Below are 10,809 nucleotides of genomic sequence, written 5' to 3' on the forward strand. Positions count from 1 at the left end.
CACTGTCTCTGCTGCAACAGCAGTGAGGGTGACAGGTGGCCAATTTGGCCAACAAAAGTAGCTCAATCCTTGGGCACCAGCGTCTCCAGGTTGCTATGGCAACTGAGGAGCGCTCCAGGAGCCACTGGGAAGAAGGGGAGGGGTCTTAAGCCCCGCCCTTGGGCACGCCCCCGGACAGCCTTTCTCCATTGGTCGGGACCTCAGCCCCCGCCTCCCCAAGCCGCTATAAGGCGGGCGGGGCGGTCTGGGGGTGGAGACTGGAGCCTGAGTCTAGGGTCCGCCGCGGTACCTGGGGGCTGAGGCTGCACGCGCCCAGGTGAGTGCCGCGCGGGCAGCGTCCAGGAGCGCCCTGCAGCCCGGTGGGTGGGTGGGTGCGCGAGCGGGTGAGCGAGAGTCCAGCGGCTTAGGGAGATAGGGATGTGATGGGCCGGAGCAGGTGGCTGAGACCCTTGGCCCAGTTGGCCCAAGCTCAGGACCCAGTTGGGCGAGGACTAGGGTTCAGAGGATGCTGGGTGGGGACGGGGGAAGTGCTGCAGGCGGGGAGTGTGAGGTAGAACTCCCACTCTGAGTATACTTAACTGAGTGACCTTGGGCCCAGCATGGGCCCGCTGTGGGCCTCAGTTTCCCTGTCTGTCAAGCTGGACTGTGGGTTTACTGGGATTCCTGAGCTACCACCAGCACCCCTGCAGGGGACTACTTGCCCAGTTCTGTCCCAGGCCAGGGGCAACAGGGGTCTGCCTCCCTTTGCAGCCCACACAGGTGAAGGCATTTGCCCAGAGTCAGGGAGCCGGTCAAGGCAGGATTCAAATGCTGGTGTCTCTCTCCCCAGAGCCCATGCTTTGAATCACGACAGGGGCCCCACCTTGCCAGAGGCTCTCTAGTGTGCACCTACTGTAACCCTGTGCACGCACTGTCCTTGCCCGTGATGCTCTGAAGTAGGTATCATCATTACCCCATTTTGCAGATGAGGAAACTGAGGCCCCAAGAGGGAATGAGACTTGCCTGGGTCACAAAGCCCAAGCCGGACAGAGCCCAGGGCCTGGGCAGCAGCCGAGAAAGCTGGCGTGCCAGGGCCCTCACTCTATCCTGCCCCCCAGGGTGACCTGTTTGCAGCAGGCATGTCAGAAGAGGAGGCAGCTCAGGCCCCCAGAACCAGTTTGTGGGAGCAGGACCAGCAGGTGAGGGGCTGTGGCCCCCATGGAGCAGGGCACGGGAGAGGGTGGGGGGACAGTCCCTCCTAGGGTAGTTTCAGACGGGATCTGCTCCACTCACCTCTATCCTTGTTGTGAGTGCCTCACTCACAGCATTTTGGACCGTGGGGGTGGAGGAGAGGCACATTCTACCCATTTCCCAGAGGGGCAAAGTGAGGCCCAGGGAGGTGCATGTCTCTCCAGACACTCCCGGCCAGCTTACGTGGCCTCTGCTCAACTCTCTCCCTCTCCCATCTCTGGGTCTCTGCCTGTATCTCTCTGTTTCTGTGTCCACCATCATGGCACTCTTAACAACAATAATAGTAGCAGCAATCATGGCCTATACTCGGCATCACTCAGTGTCCCAAGCAGCCACATACATCGGCTCTTTGAATCCCCACCACAGCCCTAGAGACCCATTTTACAAATGGGGAGACTGAGTCACAGAGCAGTGCACTCACTTGCCGAAGCTCGCACAGCTTGGAAGTGGCCAAATCGGAACCAAACACAGGTCGCCTTGCTTCAGAGGCTGTGCTCTTAATGGCCAGACACTAGTGGCTCTTCCCTGGAGCAGAGCAGACCAGCTCCTTCAGACCTGGCCCCACTCTGTGCATGCTACTGAGAACAGGCGCACCTCTGGGCGGGTCTCCGTTGCCTCTACACAGCTGTGCTCAAAGCGCGCCCCGCCCCCCGCCCCGGCCCCTCTTGCCCACCCCTCGTCCTGGCCCCCAGAGGGTGAGTGGGCTATCCAGCATGTGGCTGAGCCCCTCACCACCCCTGAGGTCCCCGCTGACGCCCCCCCTTCCTGCAGAACGTGCTGCAGCGCGTGGCGGCCCTGCCCCTGGTCAGGGCCACGTGCACCGCAGTCTCCGATGCTTACAGTGCCACCAAGGACAAACACCCGCTGCTGGGCTCTGCCTGTCGCCTGGCCGAGCGCTGCGTGTGCAGCCTGACCACCCATGCCCTGGACCACGCCCAGCCGCTGCTCAGCCACCTGCAGCCCCAGCGTGAGTCGCCCAAGCCCATGTCCTGGGTCCTGTGGTGTGTCCCACTCCCCTGGCCACTCATGCTCCCTCTGCGTGACATGGGCTGCCATGGACCCCAGGGGTCTGGCATTCCTCCTCACCTTACCTATCCTGTGTGCCTTTAGTCTCTGCCTGCCTGTCCCCCAGCCACCTGTGTCACCCTCTCTTGGGTCCTTCTGCCTGCTCCATCTTCCCTTCCATTCTCTGCCTTTCCACCCCCACCATGGTACCTGCATCCCTCCTGCCCTCTGCCTCTGCTTATTGTCCCTCTGCAGTTTGATCGCCTGGCTGACTGCCCTGAGCTGTTTACTTGTGGTCCCCTTTCTTTCGTCCCATTTTGTCCATCTCACTGTCATCTCTTTGGCCTGATGTGCCTTGAGTCCAGCCTCTCTCCCCAGTCTGCCCCTCTGTCCCTGCCTCCCCACCTGGTGGTGGGGAAAGGGGGCAGAGAGACCCTGGGCCTCACATCTCACTGAGGAAGGGGATCACCTGAGGGTCCCAGCCCAGGGCCTCACCCGCTTCCTTCTCAGCTGGCTTATGTGACCTTGAACCTGCTTCCTGGGGCATCTGAGCTGGGCACCAGTGAGGAGTCACCTTGGTGCTGGCAGTAGCCAGTGGTAGGGCAGAGGCGAGAAGGGCAGAGAGGTAGGGTCCAGCCTGGTGGCCCAGCCACACCCTCAGGGCCCCCCAGCCCCTTGCAGGGGGCCAGCCAAGTGCCCCCCGTGATTCAGGCCTCTCTCTGTCTCTCCCAGTTTCTCTCCTTCCCTCTGTGTGTGTCTCCTTTTTTCTCTGCCTCTCCCTCAGCACCCCCTCCCTCTGTGACCCTCTGTGTGTCCCTATCTCCTGCCACATCTCCTCGATTCTCACTCCCTGCCTCTCTGTCTGCAGTGGCTACAGTGAACAGTCTAGCCTGCATGGGCCTGGACAAGCTGGAGGAGAAGCTGCCCTTTCTCCAGCAACCTTCGGAGACGGTACCAGCACCGGCAGACTGTGGGGACCTGCAGTGGGTAGAGGTGGGAGCGAGGAATGCAGTCTCCTCTGAGCTGGCCTGGATGGCTGGGCTGGTTAGACTCCAAGGACGAGTCAGGCTTTTTTCGTCAACTTGCAAAACACCAGCCAGATGAAAATAATTGACACCCACATTTTCTGAGCACTTAATATGTGCCAGCTGGTGCTGGGAAGCCCACCGACAAACCTGTGAGGAAGCGATTTTCTTTCCCTCCATTTTATAGAGGGGAAACTGTGGCCCAAAGCCAGGAAGGAGCCAGGGGTCCTTGCCCTGAAGCCCCAGGGAGCTGAGGTCAGGGGAAGGGAGCTGGAAACCAGGGGTCCCTCCCACCAGGTGGTGACCTCAGCCAAGGACGCAGTGGCCAGTGGTGTGACAGGCGTGGTGGGCCTGGCGCGGCAGGGCCGCCGCTGGAGTGTGGAGCTGAAACAATCTATGAGCCATGCAGTGGACGTCGTGCTGGGCAAGTCGGAGGAGCTGGTGGACCACTTCCTGCCCATGACTGAGGAAGAGCTCGGTAAGGTCCCTGAATCTCCTGCCAGTCCCCATCCCTGAGGGTTTTGGATCAGAGAGGTCTGGGACTCACCCAAGGCCACACAGCAGATCAGCAGGAGCTCCGGCCCAGGCCTGACCTCCCCGTCCACTAACACAGTCCCTGACACACACCCTCCTAGAAACTTGACTGCCCAGACCCCCAAGAGCATACAGGACTAGAGACTCGAGGGCCACAGTGTCAAACTGGTGGCCCTCCATATCGTAGTATTTGGCCTGTGCAATGCCTTTAAAATGGTTTAATTCATCACATGCATTGAAAAATCAGATTTTGTCCTACAAATCCTGATTTCTAGCTTGCCTTGAAAAACCGGAGAGTTAGGTCGAATAGCATCCTCCCCTTTACATGGTTCCCTTAAACCCCACCATTCTCCAAGTTCTACATCCTGTCTGCTGACCCTGCAGGCCATCTGACTTCTCAGCCCTGCTTTACGGCCCTAGACGTACATGTGGACATACTCCCTCCTTGGCAGAAAGGCTGTGAAGCATCTTTGAAACACCTACTGTGTGCCAAGCACTTGTGATCAGTTCTTTCAGAAGCAGTTAGGAGAATGGTTAAGAGTGCCTGGTTCGAATCCCACATCTGCCTCTTGGACGCTGTGGGACTTAACCTCTCTTATCTCTGTTTTCTCCATCTATACATGGACCTAATAATAGTGCCTGCATTGTAGGGCTTGGGGAAGGTCGAATGAGTTAATACGTAAAGGGAAACTATAAATTTAGGCACCCATGTGTTTATCCACCCAGGAGGGTGAGCAGAGGCAGAGGGCATAGCCACGATGACTCCCCACCCCCACCCCCTCCCCCTCCTCCAGCGGCACTGGCGGCGGAGGCGGAGGGCCCGGAAGTGGGCTCGGTGGAAGAGCAGAGGCGACATCAGGGCTACTTTGTGCGCTTGGGCTCCCTGTCTGCGCGGCTCCGCCACCTGGCATATGAGCACTCTCTGGGGAAACTGAGGCAGAGGAAACATGATGCCCAGGACACGCTGGCCCAGCTGCAGGAGACTCTGGAGCTGGTGAGAGCCCTCTGCCCACCCCAGCCCGGAGATGCAGGCCAGTAAGCATGGAGGGAGTGCCAGTGGAGTACTTGGTTCCGGGCTAGTCTGAAAGGGGAGGCAGAGCCATGTGTGTTCAGGGCTGGGGAGTCGGGGAACCTGGGCCGGAGGCACTCAGTGGGCACCAAGGCTCAGCCTGAAAAGTCAGGAGGGAAGTAGTAGCTGGAGTTTACAGGCAGTGAAGGTAGATGAGAAGTGGGTGGAGGTACTTCTTTCTGGGCTTTCCAGTCACCAACCCCAATCTTCCCCAGACTTTGGGTTTTATCTCATACCCAGCTTCTTCCCTCATCGTGCACCCCTCCCTGCTCCAAAGGAACTTAACAGCTCCTGTTTGCTGGGCTTGACAAGTTCAGACACCCCCCACCCTGCTCCCCATCTCAACTGACGGCAGCTCTGTCCTTCCAGAGGCTCAGGCCAAAACCTGAGAGTCAAGCTCTACGCTCCTCTTCTCCTCCTCTCCCTCATCCAACACATCAGCCAGTACTGTTGGCTCTGCCTTCAAAGTCTGCCCTGAGCCGGCCGACATCTCGTCCCTCCACCTGGGTCCAGCCCCCAGATGGCTCACCTGGTTCCAGGCTCTCATCCCATACCCCACAGTCTGTCTCTCCTGAAGCAGCCACCAGAGGGCACCTGTGAGCCCCAGAGACGGCTAATTTCACTGAGCATGTGTTCTCATGGTTCATCCATATTGTAGCATGTGTCAGAATTTCCTTCCTTTTTAAGGCTGAATAATACAGTCGTTCCTTGGTATCCGTGAGGGATTGGTTCCAAGACCTCCCACGAATATTAAAATCTGTGGGTGCTCAGGTCACTTCTACAAAACAGCGTATGTAGGACAGTCTGCCCTCTGTATCCACCAGTTCTACATCCAAGGGTTCAACAAACTGAGAATTTTGGTTGAATCTGAGGATGCAGAACCCGTGGACACAGAGCGCAGACTGTTCTATCGTACGGATGAACCACAATTTATTTCTATTAATCTTCTAATACCTTTCCTGTCCCGGGCACTGAAGGCACAGTGGCCCCCTCAGGACACTCACAGTCTAGTAGGGGGATCAGAGTCAGGAGAGCATGCTGGGTGCTGTGGGACCCAGAGGAGGGATCCGCCCAGCCAGGAGTAGGGGAAGGAAGGCTTCTTGGAGGGGGTGACGGTGACATCTACAAGGAGACTTGAATTGGAGTGAACCAGGCAGGGGGAAGGGGAGTAGCTGGCAGAGGCACCAGCGTGGGCAAAAGCCTGGCAATGAACCTGAGCTTCAGGAGAACCACGGGTCACAGGGTCTAGCCAAAGGCAGAGGAGAGAAATGGCAGGCTGGCCAGGCTGAATCAGCAGGTGGGGAAGGTTATGTACAGGGGTTGTTCCCTAAATGCTTACTGAGGCCAGATCCAGGCTAGGGTCCTGGCTCCCCCAACCCCCGAATCCTCCAGCTCTAACTCCCACTCCACAGATCGACCGCATGCAGTGTGGGGTGACCCCAATCACCCCAGCCCGCCCTGGGAAGGTGCATGAGCTGTGGGAGGACTGGAGCCAGTGCTCCCCGGAGAACGGCCGCCGCCGCCGCCGCCGCCGCAGCCAGGTAGGATGGTGCGGAGAAAGGGAAAGTGAGGGTGGTCTGGATCCACCCAGGGGCCAGACTCCAGCCATCTCCAACCAAGTGCTGAGGTCAGCTGGTTGGAGTGTCCCTGGGGAAACTGAGGCAGGGCAGTGTTCCTGGCGAAAGTCCTCCCCTCCCCCGCAGGCGGAGCTGGAGACCTTGGTGCTGTCCCGCAGTCTGATGCGGGAGCTGCAGAGCACCGTGGACGTACTGGAGACCAGCGTGCGGGGCCTGCCTCCCAACGCCCAGGAGAAGGTGGCCGAGGTGCGGCGCAGCGTGGACGCCCTGCAGGTCGCCTTCGCCGACGCCCGCTGCTTCGGGGACGTGCCGGCGGCCGTGCTGGCCGAGGGCCGGGGCAGCATGGCCCGGGCCCACGCCTGTGTGGACGAGCTGCTGGAGCTGGTGGTGCAGGCCGTGCCACTGCCCTGGCTGGTCGGGCCCTTCGCGCCCATCCTGGTGGAGCGGTCAGGGCCCCCGCCCGACCTGGAGGCCCTGGTGGACGAGGTCGTGGGGGGGCCCGACCCACGCTGGGCACACCTGGATTGGCCAGCCCAGCAGAGAGCCTGGGAAGCTCAGCATGGGGACGGGACAGGCCTCCCAGGGAAAATTCCCGAGGAGGAGCCTGAGCCCCTCAACCACCCCAAGCACACTCTGATGCCAGAGCTGGACTTCTGACCTGTTGGGGACCGTGGGGCAGCAGAGGCAGCGGGAGGCCGTCTTGCACCAGGCTATCTCTGCTGCCCCCTAGTGGTCATGCCCCAGCACTACTAGCCGATGCCTTGGCCTTGGCCTTGGCCTTGGCCGGGGAATAGAGCTGGGTGGGGATTAGGGGCTGAATTCTGAATCTAGACCAGCTTCATTGATATCAGACCATTCCCAGTCTTCCCCTTGAACACGTGAGGACTTTAACCTAACTCAGGTCTGACTAGCCCCAAGCTGGGTTCATGGCCTGTGGTCCCAATTGTCCCACCCCAAGCAGCTGATCAAAACTCCCCAGAAAAGCATACGTTTTGCCCAAGTAGAAGCACAAGCTTCTATCTGGGGCTTTGAAAAGTGAGCATCTCTCTCCTCCTCTTGTCCATCCTGGACTGGGGTCCCCAAAGATATCTGGCTGCTACAGCTGGACCCGCCACACCCACTTGCTTTGCTGGTTGGTGTCTACTCTCCAGAATAAAGGTGATTAATGTTGTCCAAAGGCCAGTGTCTATTCCAGGGGTGGGGGTGAGGGTGGCTGAGAGGTGTGTGAGAGTATGGCACCAGCCAGGGTTCTAGGTTTGAAAGGAGTGATGCCTCCCTGACCAGCTTGTCAACCTGTCTGGGGTTCTACTGTTAGCGCCCAGCCCACCTGGGTTAAAGCATTCAAATGTAGCCTCTTAGTGTGGAAGCTGTTCACACCTTAGTTTAAATGAATTTCTTGGAAACTGCAGGCAGCAGGATCAGGAAGAGGGAGAAGTCAGAGGGAGCAGCCTTTCCTTGCCCACTTCCCTGGACCAGCTGTACCAGTCAGGATGGGGGAGACAAAGGCAGGGCAAGGGCCACAGGCCAGCCTCATGGGGGCCCTCCCGTCCTCTGACCGTGTTCTTGGCTGCCCCTCAGACTCCCTTGTGGCCAGGCAGGGCGTTGGGAAACTGCAGTCTGCTGTGGTGAGGTCAGGGTGGCCCCTGGTTTCCCTGGGACCCAGTCCAAGGGTGGCTCTGGGAATCCCAACCACTTCCCGCCAGCCAGATTGACCTCCTGCCGCTGCTTAGGAATGTCCATGGCTCCCTGTCACCTTCAGACCAAACACCCATGCTCCTCACCCTGGTGTTTGAGGACTTCCAGTTTCATCCTCGGCCTGACACAGACGCTGGTGCACATTCCCCAACCTTGGTGCCTTTGCTCAGGTTGGGACTGGAATGCCGTCTCACCCATCCTCACGCCAGCCCCAATACCACCACCTCCCTGGCCCTCCCTGACTCCCCCAGTGGGACAGCTCTGCCCCTCCAGAGCCCACCTTCTTGGAACTCCAAGCCCTTTCTACCTGGACAGAAACCACAGGCAGCCTTGCCTTCTCTTCCCCCGTGAGGTTGGGGGCCCCTGGAGGGCCAGGCTCAGTGAGCGGGAGCAGAGTGGCACACAGAAAGGCCATGTGGCAGAGGGACCGGCTCAGGTAAAGGCGCAGCAGTTGAGAATCAGTTTGACCAGAGCAGAGGGGAGGGAAAGAATGAGGGAGGTCCTGAAATCCGCGGGGAGGGAGCAGTAGTTAAGGCCCTGGGGTTGAGTCCCTGCCTTGCCTTCAAGTGGGTAAGTGACTCTTCCTCTCTGAACCCCCATTTTCTCCTCTGTGAAGTGGGTGTGAAAGTGGGGGTAAGGCAGCTGTGCTCAATCCTAACAGACGCTTCACTCATGGAAGCTATTACCCACTCATTCATTTGTTCATTCAACAAATAGTTACTGAGGGCAAGGGTATAGCTCCGTGGTAGAGTGTGTGCCTAGCATGTGCGAGGTCCTGGGTTCAATCCACAGTATCTCCATTAAAAATAAACAAACCTAATTACCTCCTCCCTCAAAAAAATTAGTTATTGAGCACCTACTGTGTGCCAGGCAGTTCTCCATCTTGGGGGCACAGAAATGAACAAACTGGATAAAAATTCTACCCTCTAGGACCTTACGATACAGTAGGAGAGACACACAATAAACAAGAAAAGTAAACTGTCTCAGTGTTAATGATGAAAAAAATGAGATGGGACATACGGAGTGTCGGGGGTACAAGGAGGGTGATTTTTTTTTTAAATAGGAAAGGAGGAGTTCGGGAAGACCTTTCTGAAGAGGTGACATATTTGCAGACTGGTGAGCATTCCTGGCAGCGGGAACAGCCTGTGCAAAGGCCCTGAGGCAGGACTGGGCCTGGTGTGTGGGAGGAACAGCCAAGAGGCCCATGTGTCTGGAGCAGAGAGCAATGGAGAGAGAGGGAGGAGGGGAGGGCAGGGAGATGGGGCAGGTCTTGTGAGCTGCGGGGAGGACTTGGGCTATTTACCCCAAGGGAGGTGGGAGGCCTGGAGGGCTGTGGGCAGAGGAGGGGTGGGACCTGAATTGGTGTTTATGATCATTCTTATTATTTTGGCTGCGTTTCTCCCCCTCACTGTTCTGTGGCAGCCCTGCAGGGGAGGGGAGGGGCACATTCAGGGTTTTCCGCCCCCACCACCTTTGAGAAGCATTGGCTGGGAAGAGAGAGTTTGGGAGACATCCTGTTTTGTTCCCCAACTGTTTGGCAAACACAGTGGTGACTCCAAGGAAACAACCTGGGGGTCATCAGGGCCAGTGGCTGGACCCTCCCTCCTCCTGGCTTAGTGCCCAGAGCCACCAAGCAGGTTAGAACCCCCACCCCACTGCCAGCACACAGCTGGGATCCCTGTCCCAGGGGCAGGCAGTGGGTGTTCAGGAAGGGCATAGTAATCATGTCTCTGCTTGCCTGCACACCCACCCACAGGCAGCCTGCTCAGCACTTAGGCTCTGGGTCTGGGTTCAAATCCTGTCTCTGCCACTTCCCAGTCTGTGGCCTCAGGCACAAAGTACCTCTTCTGGGAAGCCGCCCTGGGTTGGCCCAAGCCCACCAGGCCTGGATCTCCTCTTAGGGGCCCCCTAATCCTGTTGGTACCTGTCTTGGGATGTATTTTGGCCCTTAAAGGGAAGCCCTTCTGCAATGTGGCATGTTCCCTCCCTGCTTGGGACAGACCCTGTTCCTCTTTCTGCCTAGACAATGCTAAGCTGATGTTTGCTGAGCACCTGCTGGGTACCAGGCACTGTGGTAAACAGGTTACACGTGTAACCTCATTTCATGCTTACATCCACCCTATGAGTTGGTCCATTTAGCCAAATATTTATTAAGTGCCGTCTGTGTGCCAGGTATTGTTCTATTGCAGGGGACATAGCAGGAAACAAAAGGCAGGCCTGGTGGAGGTGAGGGAAGAAGCTGCGTGGGTGTCTAGGGAAGAGTGCTCCAGGCTATGGGAACAGCAGGTACAAATGCCCTGTGGCAGGACCAGGCCTGGAGAGTTGGAGGAACAGAGAGGAGGCCTGTGTGGGTGAAGCACAGTGAGTGAGGGGGAGAGGGAGGAGGTGAGGGCAGGGAGGAAGCAAGACCTTGTGGGCCACGGTGAGGAGTCTGGAAGGGGAAACTGAGGCACAAGCCTGGTAACTGGCCAAGGTGGCCCAGCAGAGAAAAGATTTGAACCAAACCCAGATGTAAACCGGAGGCCAAGAGAATAAGCAGGCAGTGCCTTGAGGGTACAGGAAGGCCCATGAATCACTCAGCCTGGTCGGGGCAGGTGCCGTGGGCAGAGGTTGCCTGGTGCTGAGAGCAGGGAAAAGGTGCTGGGCCCGGGGCCCACACTGGGCCGGGCAGGCA

At 58.3% G+C, this 10,809-nt stretch overlaps 1 protein-coding gene across 3 annotated transcripts; it reads left to right on the plus strand.

The window, feature by feature from the left end:
* Nucleotides 1-175: 175 nt before the first annotated feature.
* On the plus strand, nucleotides 176-7,611 carry PLIN5 (perilipin 5). Of its 3 annotated transcripts, XM_010966733.3 has the most exons (8): nucleotides 177-316; nucleotides 1,098-1,178; nucleotides 2,002-2,197; nucleotides 3,104-3,186; nucleotides 3,558-3,738; nucleotides 4,589-4,788; nucleotides 6,276-6,404; nucleotides 6,567-7,611. In XM_010966733.3, the coding sequence occupies exons 2-8, from the start codon at nucleotides 1,119-1,121 to the stop codon at nucleotides 7,095-7,097; spliced, it is 1,380 nt and encodes a 459-aa protein (XP_010965035.3). In that variant the 5' UTR covers nucleotides 177-316; nucleotides 1,098-1,118; the 3' UTR covers nucleotides 7,098-7,611. The 3 variants fall into 3 exon arrangements, with proteins under 3 accessions (XP_074207161.1, XP_010965035.3, XP_074207162.1); XM_074351060.1 differs by having other exon boundaries at nucleotides 176-316; nucleotides 6,276-7,611; XM_074351061.1 differs by lacking the exons at nucleotides 1,098-1,178; nucleotides 2,002-2,197 and having other exon boundaries at nucleotides 254-316; nucleotides 6,276-7,611.
* Nucleotides 7,612-10,809: the final 3,198 nt, after the last annotated feature.

This window comes from Camelus bactrianus, chromosome 22 (genome assembly GCF_048773025.1).
Source record: "Camelus bactrianus isolate YW-2024 breed Bactrian camel chromosome 22, ASM4877302v1, whole genome shotgun sequence".
NCBI classification, from domain to species: domain Eukaryota; kingdom Metazoa; phylum Chordata; class Mammalia; order Artiodactyla; family Camelidae; genus Camelus; species Camelus bactrianus.